The 19,661-nt window shown below is 36.5% G+C and overlaps 1 protein-coding gene and 1 long non-coding RNA gene across 2 annotated transcripts; one reads left to right on the forward strand and one right to left on the reverse strand.

Moving 5' to 3' along the window:
- The first annotated feature begins 2,467 nt into the window (after window positions 1–2,467).
- LOC138927774 (E3 SUMO-protein ligase ZBED1-like) lies at window positions 2,468–3,310 on the forward strand. The gene is made up of 3 exons (XM_070283087.1): window positions 2,468–2,613; window positions 2,761–3,064; window positions 3,116–3,310. The coding sequence occupies exons 1-3, from the start codon at window positions 2,468–2,470 to the stop codon at window positions 3,308–3,310; spliced, it is 645 nt and encodes a 214-aa protein (XP_070139188.1).
- Window positions 3,311–11,613: 8,303 nt separating this feature from the next.
- On the reverse strand, window positions 11,614–12,519 carry LOC138925586 (uncharacterized). The gene is made up of 3 exons (XR_011441825.1): window positions 12,382–12,519; window positions 12,087–12,319; window positions 11,614–12,015 (listed from the first exon to the last, which is right to left on the reverse strand). It is a non-coding gene; the product is annotated as an uncharacterized lncRNA (long non-coding RNA).
- Window positions 12,520–19,661: the final 7,142 nt, after the last annotated feature.

Here is a 19,661-nt window from a genome sequence, read left to right on the forward strand (position 1 = left end):
ATACAAAAAAAATTGCCGAAATTCAGTCGCTTTCCATCGCTCTAGTTCTGAAGTATTTCTGGGTTTCCTGTTAAACTCTTTTCCCATGCTATTTTTCAATGATAATAAGTTTTCATTGAGAAGTACTGCTTTTTCTGTTGTGAGTGAATAGTCTTGACCTTTTTCTTTTAGCCATGCATATAGTCAAACGCGAATGTGTCAACTATATTTATTGGCAACTCTTCAATTTTTAATGCGCCATTAATCTTGTGATAGTTTGTGTTTTTTTTTTGCTCGAAATTCCTCGTCAGTACGTAACGGCGATATTTCAGGCTTGAAAATAATTCTATTTTTGTAAGCTTCACCCCGCTGGTGACACTTAACGCAACTGAAATAACCGAAATGACCTTTGACACCAAGCATATACGAACGGTGCATATACGGTGCATCACAAATGAATGCTCTTATTTGCACTTCAAAATTTTCCGATTTATAAGTAAACCCATTTTGAAATAATTCTTTCATTTCCGAAACGAAGTCTGAAACAAAGTCATCAACGTTTGGAGGCTTGCTATCACCCAAAAAAGCACCCGCAAGAAGCACTGGGGAAGTATTGTTCACATTAATTAAAATAGGCCACACTTGCTGCTTTGAACTTTTATATAAAGATAGTCCATCTACATTGACATTAAGCCTTATGGTTTTTTTTGGAAATGTATTTTTTTCAAAGAAATCTGTTAAGCAATCATTGACACCGTAATGAACATAGCTTCCACTTCCCATCACAACGCTAGGCACTTGCCTTGGAGTTTTTTAAGGGATCGATAGTCGGCACTTAACTCACAGCCATAGCGACGTAAAATTTGTAAAAGCCCATTAATGGCAGATCCTGAAATACTAAATAATATTGACCACTATGCTAACTCTTCCTTTAGTTTTGACGAGAATCCTTTTGAGTCGCAATCGTCTACTCTTTCGTACTCCTCATCTTCTGCGCCCGAGCTATCGCTGAAATTTACCCCTTCAGCACTTTCTATGGTGAAAACGGGGTCTGAAACAATATTATTTGTCAATAAATCCCCGCTTGCTTCAATGATTGTTTCATTTCGAACGTTGCTGTTGTCAGTTAACGAAGCTATTATTCTATTCGATTGTTTTTCTACGAGTCTTCGTTTGGACATTTTTAACAATTTGTGTAAACACAAAACAATCAATAAATTTTAAAAATTTCCACGTGGAATCGAAAATTTGCACTGACTAACTTGCATAAAAGAAGAACAAAACGCACAAAAAGAAAAGAAAACAAAACGCACGGAAGATTGCACGAGAAACAGATGCAAAATAGAAGAGCAGCAAAGAAAAGCACCGAAAACGCTCCGAGACGATGCGACTTTAGGAGCCCTTTTTATTCTTTGCTTCGGAGGGCTCCGCAAACGCTCCGAAGAGGTGCTACATTGGGACTCCTTTTTCGCTCCATTTTCGGAGCGCTCCGGAAACACACCTTTGCGGTATAAATTTGGGAGTCCGTTAACTCTTCTAGTTCGGAGCGCTCCGCATATGGACAAAAAAGGAAATATCAAAGGTATGGCAATTTTTCAAAAAAGGGTCAAATCAAACAGCGTCTTGTTTGAAATGTGGTAAAGTCTATAAGACTTCGGGAAATACTAGTAATTTAATGCAGCACTTAAATACTGCTCATCATTTAGACAGTGTGCAAAACAATCCCAGTTCGCTGTCGCCATGTATGGACAAATTCCTAAACAAAACGAAGCAATATGAAAATGGCTCTGCGCGGAAGACTGCAATCGACAAAGCTGTTTTAAAAATGATAGCCAAAGATGTGCAACCATTTAGTATAGTATCGGATCCAGGTTTTATAGACCTGGTAAAAACCTTGAATACGATGTATAAGCTGCCAACCAAAACGCATATTCGTAACGTTACCCTTAAAAGCGAATACGAGGCCTTAAGAATCAAACTCCAAGACGTTTTAAATCAAGTGGAGCACGTTGGCATTACAACGGATTGCTGGACGTCAAAAGCCAATGAAGGGTATATAACACTGACTGTTCACTTTATTTCATCCAAATTTGATCTCCAATCGGCAGTTTTATCAACGGATAAGTTGATAACTCCAACAAGCCATTCAGCCGATACAATAGCGGCTTCTTTAAAAATCGTATTAGCCGAGTGGGATTTACTTAGAAAAGTGACAACTATTGTCACTGATAATGACTCGAGCATGGTAAAGGCCTGTAGAAATTTGGAGTTAAGGCACTTGCCATGCTTCGCACATACTATTAATCTGCTGGTCCAGGAAGTGCTAAAGCTCCCAATGGTGATTCCGTCCATATCAAAATGTAAACGTATAGTGTCTTTTTTTAAAAGCAGCACGATTGCTTTTGAAAAGTTAAAGCAGGCCCGAGGTTCTAAAAAAGCATATAGCTTAGTCCAAGAGGTTCCCACCCGCTGGAACTCTGCTCTTTACATGGTGCAGCGCATATTAGCCACAAATGACCACATTTCAACAGTGCTTCTGATCACACCAAAAGCCCCACAGCCGTTCTCAGCAGAGGACATCTTTATTTTAGAAGACTTTGCAAACATTTTGGAGCCTTTTGAGCACGCTACAAGGTCTATTTCGCAAGAAAATAACGATTCAATATCGATATTAATTCCTGTCATATTCCTGTCATAAGCCAAAAATTAAAACTACAGAGGGGAAATCAATTTTCGATTTTCTAACGGCTCGTATGCCAGAGCGTTTCGCCCATTATGAAGCAAGAACAGAAGAGTGGCAACTATTCTGGACTCAAGGTTCAAAAAAGATGGTTTTCTGTCTCAATCAAATGCAGACCAAGCTGCTAAGGTTTTAGAAAATGAGTTGTTCAACACATTGTCCAAAACACAGCACGATCCTCCAACACCACCAAATCCAGAACCGGAAAAGAAAAAATGTACGTTCCTACAGCAAAAAGTGGCTGTTAAATCGAAGTCGACCAGGACAGACGCTATTAAAGCTCTAAGGCAGTATTTGGAGGCCCCAAATTCTCCGGAGAACGTCGAGCCGCTAGAGTTCTACAAGGTTTGAAATTTTACAATATATCCTTTTAAATCTAATGGTTATTTTTTATAGACATGCCCAGATTCCATGGAAGCTTTAAAAAGCTTAGCAAAGCAATACTTTTGCGTTCCAGCATCCTCCACGGCGTCCGAGAGGATCTTCAGCAAAGCTGGTCTAGTCATTAGTGAGCGTAGTTCTCTCAAACCAAATATAGTTAATAAGTTGTTATTTTTGAACAAAAACAGTTTCCTTTATGATCTCAATTAAATAATATAAATTTAAACGGCAAAAAAAATATTCATTTTTTTCGATAATCGATTAAAATCGATGTTTTTATCCCAAAACTTCGACAACATCGATTGTGGCCAACATCGATGTTTTTCCAGCTCTAGTAAAAAGTTATGCATAAATTGGCATAGTATAATAATAAGCTGGTTTAAAATATAAAGATACTATTTCTAATTGCTATAATAAAATTTATTTTTTATTATAATGATATTTATTTGAAACCCCTTATAAATATTACTATAATTTTATTTTTCAGTGCATCCACAGGAAAAAAAATGGTGTAAATGTATTGGTGATTTTTTGCACTGGTATTGGAGTTTGATCTGCCGTAGGCTGAGCTTGGGCACCATTGTTATACACACTTTAACTTATAGGAGAAAGCAACTAAAGCAATTTAGGAGAGAAGGAAAATAAAAAGTATAAATCCTTCAAAAATTCTCCAAATCTGATTGTTCCATCTCTTATAGTCTTAGAAATCTTGTTCAAAATTGTATCCCGTTTGTATGGGAAATTATATATACATATATGGGTATATCTCCTCCAAAAATCGGACAATATATACCTTATGGGCTCGGAAATGATTCCTGCTCTATGTTACATACATTTACACGAATAAAATACACCCTTGTACTCTACGAGTACCGGATATATCCAATACAGAATAGTACAGAGATAATACAGAAGAACTTAGATCGAAAGCTCTTCTGAATTGGCTTAAATCTTATAAAATAATATAAAAGTCGAGTGACATACATACATAATGATAAGAATAATTAAAGAGTAAACAAGAAAGGAACGCTAACTTCGGGCGGAGCCGAAGTTGATGTACCCTTGCAGTTAAAACCGGATATATATCGCAAACATCGGATATAGTTGGCCGATCCTTATGAGAATATGATAATATAACCCAATTTATTATAATAAAAAATTTAAAACAAGTCCCAAACTTCTATCTTTAACAATACCTAAGTTGGTATTTCTACCAAAAACCATTTCCGATCGTTCAGTTATATGGAAGCTATATAGTCGGCCGATCCTAATGAAATTTGGTAGGTTGGATCAACTGATCAAAAAAAAACTGATCTGTACTAAGTTTCAGCTTTCTATCTTCAAAAACACGAAAGTTTGGTCATTTCCGATCGTTCAGTTATATGGCAGCTATAGGATATAGTCGGCCGATCCTTATGAAATTTGGCATGTCGTAATGGTTTGCCAAAAATAGCTCTTGTGTCAAATTTTAACTCTCTAACTCTAAAAACACCAAAGTTATACCATTTCCGATCAATCAGTTATATGGCAGCTATAGGATATAGTAGGCCGATCCGGGCCGTTCCGACTTATATACTGCGTGCAAAGGAAAGAAGGGTGTGTGCAAAGTTTCAAGATGATAGCTTTAAAACTGAGAGACTAGTTCGCGTAGAAACAGACAGACAGACGGACAGACGAACATGCTCATATCAACTCAGGAGGTGATCCTGATCAAGAATATATATACTTTATAGGGTCGGAGATGTCTCCTTCACTGCGTTGCACACTTTTGACCAAAATTATAATACCCTCTGCAAGGGTATAACAAGAAGGAAAGCTAACTTCGGGCGGAGCCGATGTTGAAATACCCTTGCAGTTAAAACCGGATATTTATCGCAAACATCGGATGTAGTTGGACGATCTTTATGAGAATATGATAATATCACCCAATTTATTATAATAAACAAGAAAGGAAAGCTAACTTCGGACGGAGCCAAAGTCTATATACCCTTGCAGTTAAAACCGGATATATATCGCAAACATCGGATATAGTTGGCCGATCCTTATGATTATGATTTATCATAATAAAACCAATTAATTACAATAACAAGAAAGGAAAGCTAACTTCGGGCGGAGCCGAAGTTAATATACCCTTGCAGTTAAAACCGGATATATATCGCACACAACGGATATAGTTGGCCGATCCTTATGGGAATAGGAATATATAATCCAATTTATTACAATACAAAATCTAAAAAAAGTCCCAAATTTCTATCTTCAAAAATACGAAAGTTGATATTTCTACCAAATACCATTTCCGATCGTTCTGTTATATGGCAGCTATAGGATATAGTCGGCCGATCCTTATGAAATATGGCATGTCGTAATGTTTTGCCAAAAATAGCACTCATGTCAAATTTGAACTCTGTAACTTTAAAAACGTCAAAGTTATACCATTTCCGATCAATCAGTTATATGGCAGCTATAGGATATAGTCGGCCGATCCGGGCCGTTCCGACTTATATACTGCGTGCAAAGGAAAGAAGGGTGTGTGCAAAGTTTCAAGACGATAGCTTTAAAACTGAGAGACTAGTTCGCGTAGAAACAGACAGACGGACAGACGGACATGCTCATATCAACTCAGGAGGTGATCCTGATCAAGAATATATATACTTTATAGGGTCGGAGATGTCTCCTTCACTGCGTTGCACACTTTTGGACAAAATTATAATACCCTCTGCAAGGGTATAAAAAATCTAAAAAAAGTCCCAAACTTCTATCTTCAAAAATACCAAAGTTGATATATCTACCAAATACCATTTCCGATCGTTCAGTTATATGGCAGCTATAGGATATAGTCGGCCGATCCTAATGAAATTTCGTAGGTCGGATTAACTGACCAAAAATATAATCTGTACCAAATTCCAGCTTTCTATCTTCAAAAACACGAAAGTTGGGTCATTTCCGATCGTTCAGTTATATGGAAGCTATTGGATATAGTCGGCCGATCCCGGTCGTTCTGACTTATATACTGTGTGCAAAGGAAAGAAGGGTGTGTGCAAAGTTTCAAATCGATAGCTTTAAAACTGCGAGACTAGTTTGCGTAGAAACAGACAGACAGACGGACAAAGGGACAGACGGACATGCTCATATCAACTCAGGAGGTGATCCTGATCAAGAATGTATATACTTTATAGGGTCGGAGACGTCTCCTTCAATGCGTTGCACACTTTTGGACAAAATTATAATACCTTCTGTAAGGGTCGATCAATATAATATAATATAAATAAAGTTAGGGATTATTAAAATAAATAATAATATTCTCTCAAATTTTCTTGTTAAAAAAAATTTAAAATTAAAATATGTTAAATTATTAAAAATTTTTATTGTTTAGAAAAAAATTTGGTTGCAACTTTATAAAACCAGTACCACCGTGCAATGTTGACGGAGTAACGGTTTCACACGAATCACAACAAAAAAATTTTTTTATGTGTATTATTCAATAAAATACAAACAAATACATTTACTTACCATTCCTCAAAATCTGTGGGAGCGATTTTAATGGGACGCGTACCACTCGAATGGGCTAAAAATTAGCTTTCTCGTGGTATACCGTGCATAATGGCGCATCCTCTGTAAAAAAGGTAACCATTCATAATGGCGGCTGCCGTGTTGGGCAGCGTCAAAACTCAGGAAAATGATAATGGCAAGTATTGCCGAATCAGGGTCCGAAAATTTCGGGACTTGATTTCTCAAAATCTGTGAGAGCGATGGGACTGGTACCATTCGAATGGGCAAAAAATTAGCTTTCTCGTGGTATACCGTGCATAATGGCGCATCCTTTGTAAAAAAAGGTTAACATTCATAATACCTTAAAATCAAAACTCTGGAAAATGATAATGGCCAGTATTTGCGAATCAGGGTCCGAAATTTTCGGGACTTGATTTCTCAAAATCTGTGGGAGCGATTTTAATGGGACTGGCACCATTCGAATGGGCTAAAAATAAGCTTTATCGTGGTACACCGTGCATAATGCATAATGGCACCGTGCATCCTCTGTAATATGGGCCTACAACCGAAAGCACTAGGGCAACCTGAACATGTCTCCTGCCCAACGATCCACATACCACACCTCGATGTATGTCTACACTTTTGGACAAAATTATAATACCCTCTGAAAGGGTATAAAAACCATCCTTAAAATAAAAACAAATAAATATTTTAATTATATTTTTATACCCTTGCAGAGGGTATTATAATTTTGGTCAAAAGTGTGCAACGCAGTGAAGGAGACATCTCCGACCCTATAAAGTATATATATTCTTGATCAGGATCACCTCCTGAGTTGATATGAGCATGTCCGTCTGTCCGTCTGTCCGTCTGTCCGTCTGTCTGTCTGTTTCTACGCGAACTAGTCTCTCAGTTTTAAAGCTATCGACTTGAAACTTTGCACACACCCTTCTTTCCCTTGCACGCAGTATATAAGTCGGAACGGCCCGGATCGGCCGACTATATCCTATAGCTGCCATATAACTGATTGATCGAAAATGGTATAACTTTGATGTTTTTAGAGTTAGAGAGTTCAAATTTGACATGAGAGCTATTTTTGGCAAAACATTATGTCATGCCAAATTTCATAAGGATCGGCCGACTATATCCTATAGCTGCCATATAACTGAACGATCGGAAATGACCCAACTTTCGTGTTTTTGAAGCTAGAAAGCTGGAATTTAATACAGATTCTATTTTTGGTCAGTTGATCCAACCTACCAAATTTTATTAGGATCGGCCGACTATATCCTATAGCTGCCATATAACTGAACGATCGGAAATGACCCAACTTTCGTGTTTTTGAAGATAGAAAGCTGGAATTTAATACAGATTCTATTTTTAGTCAGTTGATCCAACCTATCAAATTTCATTAGGATCGGCCGACTATATCCCATAGCTGCCATATAACTGAACGATCGGAAATGGTATTTGGTAGAAATATCAACTTTCGTATTTTTGAAGTTAGAAGTTTGGGACTTTTTTTAGATTTTGTATTGTAATAAATTGGATTATATATTCCTATTCCCATAAGGATCGGCCAACTATATCCGATGTTTGCGATATATATCCGGTTTTAGCTGCAAGGGTATATCAACTTCGGCTCCGCCCGAAGTTAGCTTTGCTTTCTTGTTTTTATTTTATTTACATATAATATAATATTTAGGGGTAATTTTATTGATTATTGATTATTTGATTATTTAATTCGCGGTGGCTTGCTCGGCGCTGGCCTGCTCCGACTTTTACTGATCGGAGTTGACCATCGTTGCCTCTTCGTTCCCCTCGACGTTGGCCTGGTTTGCCTGCCCGGCGTTGGCCATCCGGACTCGCCGGCGTCGAGGAAGTACTATATTTAAAAATCAAAATTTTTATTAGTTATTTAGTATTTTCGTAAGCTTATCAAGTTCGTGAATCGTTTCCTCTTCTGCAGCTGAATTCTTATACGACTCATTCGTTCCAATCTTGTTAAGGCATTCTGCTGGCCCTTGATAATCGTGACAGCATTTGTTTGCTCGGCGTAATCCGTATCTACAATCAATATAATTAATGTTATTAATATTATAAAATATTAGTTGAACAAATAAAATACCTTATGTGTAGAATGGCATTCAATGTTTGAATGGCCATTCTATTTCGAAGTTTTGTCTTGACATTATTCATTTGGCTAAATACCCTTTCCACCTCAGCATTTGACCAAGGCAACGACAGTAGGCTTAGCGCAAATGATGCCAGTGCCAAAAATCTTTTGTTTCCTGCTGCATCTACAAAATTAGACACTTCGGCCAAAAAGCGTGTGGTATCCGTTACATTAGTCCATTTTATAAGGTGGACGTTCTTATATTGAAATAGAATTTCTTCGATATTATCCGGGTCCAGCTCGAGGATATGCACAATTTCAGCCTTTTTGGCACATAATGTCTTTTGGACGGAAAACAAATCAATTTGTTTGAGTATTTCAAAATTGTCCGGCAATCTAAAAAAAAAAAATGGAAACTTAAGAAAAGAGTATTACAATTGCGTTATAACCATACCTCTGCTTGAGCTCACCAATAAGTGCTATTATAAATTTAATACAATTCGAACGAATATGTTTCTCAATTTCGTCCGAGATATTTTTTTTATATTCCTTTAGTTTAGTCTCAAATGCATATCCTAGATAGCAATCGTACTTAACAAATTGTTCAAAATCGTTTTTCAAAATGTCAACATCAACATTAGAGGGTATTATTTTGCTCTTAAGTGAATTTATGGCAAATACTATATCGTTTAACAATTTGCTGGAGTCTGCCGTGCTTGATTGAAAAACTTTGTTTATGTGCTGCATTTGACTTAACACTGGCTGCAAAAACAGAAGATACAAATGATTGGCGTTTTCATTCAATAATTTGTACAACGTTTGTGCCTTATAGCATTTTTCATTCGTTGCAGCAATGTTAAAGTGAAGTTTCAGCTCAATCCATTGTTGGAGAATTCGGGTAACAGCTGCTTCAATTGATAGCCACCTTGTGTCGCAAACTCGAGGAATTTTGAGCGGATCCTAACAAAAAATACATGTTATTGATTTACAAAAAATAAATATATAAACATAAAATACAATACCACGTTACACATAATACAGATAAACACATGTTAATTAGTTCTCAACAGACAATTATTTTAAAGTCGAACGATACAAACATATAGGTCGTTTTACCTCATCAGAATTAATAAGCTGATACACTTTTTTGTAATCAGATTGTCTTTTTGCGCTTTTGGAAAACCAATTAAATGTTTCACAAACAAGAAACTCTAAGGCCTCGGGTAAAAAATTCTTACAGGCAGTTTTGACCGCCAATTGCAAAGAATGGCACACACATTTAATTAAAATTAAGGACGAAACCATTTTTTTGAGTTCCATTTGTTTAGAACCAACCATTACATTAGCGTTGTCCGTTCTGATCCCAATCAAATTTGCAATATTTAAGTGGTTATCGCTTAGTTCCTGGCACAGGCTCTTTACAATAGTTTTGGAGTCGCCCTCCTCGAGGGAAACTAGGGATAAAAAAGTGGATACCATGACACTCCGTGTTGCACTGAAATAGTTTATTGCCACACCTGTGTACAATGTAATTTAGATTAATTGTGTTTTAAGATGATTAGCATTATAACTTACCAAGTGTCTTGCTAATGCTTATATCCGTACTCTCATCGAGCATCAAGCTGTATTTGGCATCACCGATGTCCTTTCTAAGTAACTTAAAAAGTAATTTTAAAGTTTGGAGCCAAAATATTTTTTATAATGCTTGTGCACTTTGACCTGTGAAGCTTAAGAGCAGCACCATCTTGAAAATTTGTTCTGCACAATAATCCCAAATGGTCAATTGGGCTGACGGAGGAATGAGTGGCAATGTATAAAGACAATGCCGCCTCTTGTTGGGAGGTTTTCACACAGACAGATTTGACAAACGGTATTTTGTTTGTCTGTGGAAAAGCAGACGACGTTGCTTGGCCGTTTTGGCGTGAGCGTGTGAATCGGAAAGTTTTGCATTAATGCTTGATTTGCAATATTTGCAAAAACATTTCCCTTCGTCAGCTGCATCTAACGTCAGCCAATCTTTAAAAATGGGATCTTGCATCCAGGCAAAACGCGGTTTTTGTTTGTATATCTTAGGCATTTCAACTCTCACTCTCGATCACTTAAAACTTTGTGAAATACCATGCTGGTGATGGTATAAAATTCGATACCCTCGCTAACATAGTAAAAAAAACGATGAAAATGTATGCTTCTTTGGTATATCGATGGTTTTTTATTATTCAATTGGAAAAATACTGCAAAATATTAAAGTTTGGCATCGCAAAGTTTAAAAATACATGAAGGTGTCAGATGCCATTAAATAGCTAAAATCACGCCAATTTTTCTTAGAAAATAGCTATAATTCCCGCTAGCCGCTAGTTTGCAATGTATCCCGCATTTTGCTTTTGAAAACCGCCAGATCTAGTGGGGAAATAGCTAAATTGGCAACACTGGTCGCAAGAAATTTTTGCGTCCATTTTCGTTGTATGAAATGGGTTGTCTATATGCTGTATGGTTAGTGTATCAACTCAGGAGGTGATCCTGATAATATATATACTTTATAGGGTCGGAGATGTCTCCTTCCCTGCGTTGCACACTTTTGGACAAATTTATAATACCCTCTGCAAGGGTATAATGATGCAAACTGTTTAATGCCAGAGTCGTCAATAATTTTAAGAGGACGGCAGTTCTTAAGAACCCATTCGGTTACAACAGATACGCCCTCGTCTTATGTAGCTTTTTTTACTTCAATAAGAGTAGAGCCGTCAAATTTGTCGGCGGCCGGCGGCGTACAGAATTTTTTCAAATTAAATAAAATTAGTATTTTTGTATTATTTTAGTCTATAACGCCTTTATTAAAATTAATAAGTAAATGAAATAAAAATAAATTAAAATTAAGTAACAAATAAAAATAAAATTATTAGTCTTTTTCCTTGACTTGAATAAGTTTCATTCAGTTTGCGTAAAAACGCTTTTGATTTACAAGCTAATACTTTTTCATATACATAATTAAAATTTAGTTTTCAATTCAGTTCATTTTTATCTCTTCAATTTGTAAATTTAAGTTAAACTTTCTTTGCAAGTGTCGTAATTGTCATGTATGAAAATTACTTTATTTACGTTGTGAGGACTGAGCTGCGACCGTTTCTGCGTAATTGTAAGACCAGCAATAGAAAACACTCGCTCACTTGGAGTGCTCGTTGCAGGAATACATAATACTTTTTGTGCCAGCTTCGAAAGTAAGGGCATTGCAGGTGCCTTTTCCTTCCAAAATGTTAATACGTCTTGGCATGAAGACAAACTTAAAAGTAGATGGCATTCAGCTTCCAAATTGCTATTTTTGGTATTTGTCGAATGCCGTTGAGCAAGCTTTAAGATTTTATAAACAATTTTTTTTTTACTTACATGGAATCATCGATTCCAGGTCCATAAAGGGAGGGTTCTGCTTCAGCTGCACGGTCCAAAAAGTCTTTTCTCTTTTGCCGAAGCTTCATTCTCGCTTCTTTGGTCTGTGCATCCGCTTTTTTCTCGGTTATGACACGAATTGCCGGTTATGACACGTTCGACGCGCTGGGCTTTAAATTTCTCTCATTTCTACAGTTTTGCTCGGATCGACTTGAAATTTTCAGAGAATATTCCTAATGAGTTGTACAATCGAATAAAAAAATTAAAAAAAAACGATTTTTTCAAGTTGCCAGACCCTCGTAACCCCTTAATTGGCAACACTGCCACCGAGACACGCCGTCTCTCCCCTTCTCTCTCGAATGCCTTTCTTTCTCTCCTGTTTGCTCTATAGCAGGGGTCGGCACGGCCCTATCTCGGGGGCATAGGAAATTTCTCTGCCCGAGCTCTGCCACACACACACAGTATAAATGTGTGAAACGTCATGCTCACAGCCTACTTTCTGCCATACGTTATTAACACTAATGCGGTAAAATCATATCAATGTAAAATCAATGTATTGGGGTGCCGACCACTGCTCTATAGCAAACTACCCACGTTGCGCATCAGCCGTTCAGTAAGTGTGAAACGAGGTTGGGATATTGCGTTGACCTGTGATTCGCACTGAACGAAGCGATATTCTTAATAGTTTTTAACAATATCGCTAAATCGAAGGAATATACGTATTACGGCTATTGATTTTTTCTTTATTGAGTAACTATTTAGCGGAAATTCAATGTGTGTTGGTGAACAATTAAGTTACGGGCAAAATGAGTGAGACTGATGTGACGCAAACTTGCGCATCAGATGCGACTCATCAACAGATAGTTGTCTCCAATATGCCTGATGAAATACATGGCAATCCAAGGTAAATATATATTAAGTAAATATATCAAATAAATATATCCAAAAACAAGAAAGGAAAGCTAACTTCGGGCGCAGCCGAAGTTTATATACCCTTGCAGTTAAAACCAGAAAAAATATAATCTGTACTAAGTTACAGCTTTCTATCTTCAAAAACACAAAAGTTGGGATAATTCCGAACGTTCAGTTATATGGCTGCTATATGATATAGTCGGCCGATCCTTATAAAATTTGGTAGGTTGGACTAACTGACCAATATATACTGATATATATACTGACTGATATAATCTGTACTAAGTTCCAGCTTTCTATCTTCAAAAACTCGAAAGTTTGTCCATTTCCGATCAATCAGTTATATGGCAGCTATAGGATATAGTCGGCCGATCCCGGTCGTTCCGACTTATATACTGCGTGCAAAGGAAAGAAGTATGAGTGCAAAGTTTCAAGTCGATAGCTTTAAAACTGAGAGACTAGTTCACGTAGAAACAGACAGACAGGCGGACCAAGGGACAGACGGACATGCTCATATCAACTCAGGAGGTGATCCTGATCAAGAATATTTATACTTTATAGGGTCGGAGATGTCTCCTTCACTGCGTTGCACACTTTTGACCAAAATTTTAATACCCTCGGCAAGGGTATAAATATATTTATTTATTTATTTCGCCAACGGATAAATCCTTACATGGCTACATAACATAACAACTTACACCTAATAAATAAAACTACAAAATTAACAAAAACTTAATAAATGCCTTATTAACTTGTGTTTTAACACACCCTTATCAGAGCCCCACTCAGTTCGGAGGCTAGGCGGCAAAGAATTAAAATAAGAAAGAGCCTGCTCTATCGGCTCATTTAAAAAATAATTGGCCCTATGACACTTGACCCGAAAGGGGGCAAAGGTACGAAGATCCCTTTGAGGAACATTAAAATTAACGAGTCCCAACAAAAAAGGACAAACAATGTTATTAACGATTAAATTATTTAAAAAAGTTAACGCTGCCAGTTTACGCCGATCCTCCAACGTGCAAACGTTCAGAAGAAGGCAACGGCTCTGGTATGAAGGAACAGGATCCTGAAACCTTAGAGGCAGAAGTGCAAATTTTAAAAATTTTTTCTGGAGTCGCTCAATTCTATTGGAACGAACTTTACACTCCGGGTTCCAAATGATTGAGGCATATTCCAGCCTCGACCGAATGAATGCAGCATAGACGCTGAGGCTCGAGTATGGACTTTTAAACTGGTTCACGTGCCTCTTAACAAAGCCCAGCATAGCATACGCTTTAGGTAAAATGTAGTCTAAGTGACCCGAAAATTTAAATTTGCTGTCGAATAAGACACCAAGGTCTAACACCTCTTCTTTAGCTGCCAAATTATAATTATTGATGGAATAACCCGTACAGATTTCAAGAGACCGCCTACTGTAACGGGTAAACAAACACTTAGATAAGTTTAATGGAAGAAGATTGCGGGAGCACCATGTGTAAACTCTGGATATATCCTCCTGTAACAAGTAACTGTCACTAATGCAGCTAATCTCTTTATAGATTTTAAGGTCATCCGCATACATTAAAAAGTGCGAATGACGAAAGCATGACGAGATGTCATTAATGAAAATTATAAATAGAAGAGGTCCAAGAGAGCTGCCTTGTGGAAGACCAGAGGAGGTGACAAATGGACTTGAGATAGCGTCTCCAACAGTAACGTGGCAAGGTCGGTCAGCCAGATAAGACTCGAACCAACTTAAAAGGCAGGAATGAATACCTAATTTATATAATTTGGCCATATCACATAAATGTACGATGAAATACATCACGAATGCACTATGGGAAAAAAGTCTATTTTTTTTGGCATAAACTCTAGTTTTAAAGATAAAAACTTGAAATTTGTTATATATACTATTAAGATCAATGTGTAATTTCGGATTTTGTTGCTTTTTGAATCGGACCATTGCCTTCATCCTAATGCGGAGATTAGAGAGTAAAGGATCGGACGAATCCATAGCCCTGTGAAACACATCAGAAATATTGTCAATGCGGCTACATTTTCTTGCGTGATGCTTTCTGTCAGCTTTAAATAATTTATGCCTTGCTTCCGATGCACCTTCTCCCAAAGAGCCAACTGGAACGATTGATCCTTGTATGATTTTATATCCGTGTACTAAAATTTTGTGTACAGTCGGAGACATGGGGTACCAAGGATAGCTCGACATATATGTGGTGAAAGTTTCAAAACAAAATAATTTTAATTTTTCAGAATTTATGGGATAATTACAATTTATAGCCATCAAAATAATGTGAAGGCGATGAGTCAAATGGTGGTCTACTCCTAAAATCGAAGACAATTGTTTTGAATTAGAGAATGCTATTCTCGCCGTGTTTCCGTCATTACTGTTGCCCATACCATTTTGCCTCGGCTTGTCTACATGAAGTCCCATATCTTTCCAAAACGTATTTTGAATTTGCTGCTTTCGTGCCGCCAGTTTGTCTTTGTCTATACCTTTGACATGCCACTTTATTAGCTCGATTCCATATGACAATTTAAATACAAATTCAAAGCAACGTATCTACGCATGAAGGGGGCTTATTCCATATTGATCCGTATTTGGCTTCATATAAAATATTTTGGAATAAAAATCATTTATTTCAAGAATTTGAGTTGGTTTTGCTCCACACATTGGACATGACTGACAAGATTTCGTTCCTGTTAATATACAGTCGAATCCCGATAATTCGTACCCCGCTAAATCGAAAATCGTGATAATTCGTAAAAAATTCTGTCCCCTTGAAAAAAACTCGTTAATTCGTAAAAATTCCATACATTTTGGTCCCCCCTTTGGTTAATTCGTAGTATTTGGCGCAACGAAAAGAATATTGAACCTCTTATAAATCGTAATTTTGTTTCGTAACCTCTTATAAATCGTAATACGATGCGAAATTTTTTGTAGTTAAAGCACCGTTAGATTTTGCAGACAGCTATGCCGCCTTTATGTCGCTATGCAATATGAATTTTGTGTTTCTCTCAATGTTTTCGTTTAGTTTGCTGATTTTTTTCGGAGAGTAACAACGTTCTGTGAAAATGTCACAAAAACGTACGCATAAGACGTTATCAATCGCGCAAAAACAAAACATTATTCTCGCGATTGATAATGGAACAAAAAAAATTGATGTGGCAAAACAATTCGATGTCGCTCCATCAACAATAACATCAATTCTCCAGAAAAAAGAGTTTATAATGCAAGCATCATCTAGTAGTAAACTGAAACGACAGAAACATGCTGAATATCCGAATGTAGAAGTCTCTAATTTTGTGGATTACACAATGCCGTCAAAGTAATGTTCCCATTGGTGGAGAGTTATTGAAAGAAAAAGCGTTGTTTTTTGCCAAAGCTATGAACATAATGGATTTTAAGGCAAGCAGTGGTTGGCTGGATCGTTTTAAACACCGACACAATATCGCATTTAAAAAAATGTGCGGGGAAAGTTCTTCTGTTGATGATGACGTATGTTCTGAATGGAAGGAAAAGTTAAGTGATCTGATAAAAGATTACGAAGATAAGGACATTTTTAATGCAGATAAAACTGGGTTATTCTACAAATGTTTGCCAGATCGAACTTATTGTTTCAAAAATGAAAAATGTCATGGAGGTAAGCACAGTAAAGAAAGAGTGACCCTATTATTTGCAGTTAACATGGATGGCACCGAAAAACTTAAGCCCCTACTAATCGGCAAGTCAGCAAAACCAAGGTGCTTTAAGAACATTTGCAGCATTCCAGTGCATTATCGATACAACAAGAAGGCTTGGATGACAACAACCATATTTAATGAATGGCTTCAAATATTAAATGACACCATGGCAGCTAACAATCGGATGATATTGTTATTCATAGACAATTGTACGGCGCATAATGGCTACCCTCATCTAAGCCACATAAAAATTGAATTTTTGCCACCTAACACCACATCCAAGCTGCAACCCCTTGACATGGGTATTATAAAAGATTTTAAATCATTATACCGCAAGCAAATGGTAATTAATCTGGTGAATAGTATTGACGAAAAAACCAAGTTTAATTGCACAATTTTAACGGCTGTACAAATTGCTTATAAAGCTTGGAAAAATATTAGCATAACGTGCATTCAAAATTGCTTTCGTGCTTGTGGTTTCGGTAAAATAAATAACGATAATTTAAGAAAAGACAGTCAAATAAACATTGATTATCTTTGGGCTACTATTTGTGATAGCTCGGAAAAATCGGGTTCTTTCGAGGATTACATTAATGTTGACAATGACGTTGCTGTATCCGGAATGCTGACAGATGACGACATTTTGGAAGAAGTTTTTCCCAACAATTCTGAAAGTGATGAGGATGGTGACGCCGATGGAGAAGAAATTTTAACGAATTTACAAGCCAGAGCATTAATTCCTCAACTTCAAAATTATGTTTCGACCCATGATGTGCCAAATAGTGTCTTTGACAACCTAATAGAATTAGAAAACGCAATGGAAAAAATAAAAGAAAAAAACACCAAGCAATCAAAAATTACCAATTATTTTAAACCTTGAATTTTTTTATTTTATAATTTTATGTTTCTGCCGAATTGTTTAATTTTTTGTTATTATAATTTTATGTTATTGTTTAATTTTCCTTTAATTTAAAAAACGTACAAATGAATGTAAATACTTATAATTTTTGTTTAATTTTAATAAAGATAAAAACCCCGTTTATTCGACTCTTTCATTTTTTAGCCCCGTTAAATAGAAATCTCGATGAATCGAATTCCCGTCTAATTCGTAAAAAAAGTGATCCCCTTGCCATTTCGAATTATCGGGACTCGACTGTATTTAAAACCTTGCCGTCTAGTAGGGTTAGGTGACCATCAAATTTCACTGATATTTCGCTGTTCTTATAAGGGTGCATGTAGACATTCAGATTTTTAATTTGATTGTCTAAGTTTTCTTTTTCGTTTATTATGAGAGATGTTGATTCTTTAATATACGAAATTTTCAGAGGACGGCAAAATCTTGTGGATTGCGGAGATTTATTCAGCCAAATAACTCTTTCTGCTTGATCTACCATTTTAATAGGTATTATTGAGGTCACAAAAAAAAAGTCATATAAAGTTGGAGATTCAGTTATGTTAAATTTTTGTTTGTATAAGCTATGACCTGTAGAACCATCAAAACCGTAGCTGAAAATAAGTAAGCACTGAGTTATATCTGTAAGCGATTCACAAGTAAGCAAGTTTTGTAAGGAGACTTGAGCTTCATTTTCGCTGCAAACTATTCCATCAGGCCTACATTTTAATTTCTCCTCCACTATTTTTGAATATGGTGGGTAGATATCGCAGCCCTGTTGTTTATTTAGTTTTGCTGTTTAGTTAAACTATTTTGCATAAAAAAAAGGATAGGGTTGTTCATAAGATATGTTACTGGAATTGGCTAATTTTCTCTTTTAACTGACCAACAGATTCTGTTGAAGCCGCATTTTTTCGAACAAAATGCATGTTATTTTTATTAGATTTTCTTGCCGAAATGGTGGCAGCGTGGAGTAAAAGAGAACTTGAATTGTTATTTTCGTCTGCAACTTCAGATGCTAATTTTCTTTTAAGCCTTACGCCAGCATCCTCATAATTCATTTTTGGGCGACCCCGTTTATTTGATGACATATTTTGAGCACAAACGCTTAAACTCATATTGCCGGCTAGCCACAAAGAGTGTTTTTTCTTAAATTGGTCCATTATACTGTAGCATTTTGGCAAATGTTTTTTAATATAACCCAGTGGTCGGCACCCCAATACATTGATTTTACATTGATATGATTTTACCGCATTAGTGTTAGTAACGTATGGCAGAAAGTAGGCTGTGAGCATGACGTTTCACACATTTATACTGTGTGTGTGTGGCAGAGCTCGGGCAGAGAAATTTCCTATGCCCCCGAGATAGGGCCGTGCCGACCCCTGATATAACCAATGAAACATTTAATTTTGGTTAATATGTGCTGATTTAAAGTTTCATCAAATTGCTCGCCGTAAAGTTGTATTTGTATGTAGCTTCTAAGAGCATCTTCCGAGCGCCTGTTTTTCTCCCAAACTTCAAGAAGTGCAGCGTGTGGGAGCTCATAAGTTGCTGGAAATAAGTCTTTTTTTTTTTAAACGTGCAAAAATTTGCAAAAATGATTAGTTTTACGATATTAAGGATACATTTGGTAATAACTTTGCGTTTTTACCTTTTTGCAACGTTGTGCCATTTATAAGTTATACACCACGGAACACAAAAAAAACTTGTTAGTTTTAAGCTAAAACAAGAAAGCAAAGCTAACTTCGGGCGGAGCCGAAGTTGATATACCCTTGCAGCTAAACCGGATATATATCGCAAACATCGGATATAGTTGGCCGATCCTTATGATTACATCATAATAAAACCAATTAATTACAATAAAAAATCTAAAAAAAAGTCCCAAGCTTCTATCTTCAAAAATATGAAAGTTCATATTTCTACCAAAAACCATTTCCGATCGTACAGTTATATGTCAGCTATAAGATATAGTCAACCGATCGATATGAAATTTGGTAGATCGGATTAACTGACCAAAAATAGAATGTGTACCAAGTTCCAGTTTTCTATCTTCAAAAACACGAAAGTTGGGTCATTTCCGATCGTTCAGTTAT

This window comes from Drosophila bipectinata, chromosome XR (assembly GCF_030179905.1).
Source record: "Drosophila bipectinata strain 14024-0381.07 chromosome XR, DbipHiC1v2, whole genome shotgun sequence".
NCBI classification, from domain to species: Eukaryota; Metazoa; Arthropoda; class Insecta; order Diptera; family Drosophilidae; genus Drosophila; species Drosophila bipectinata.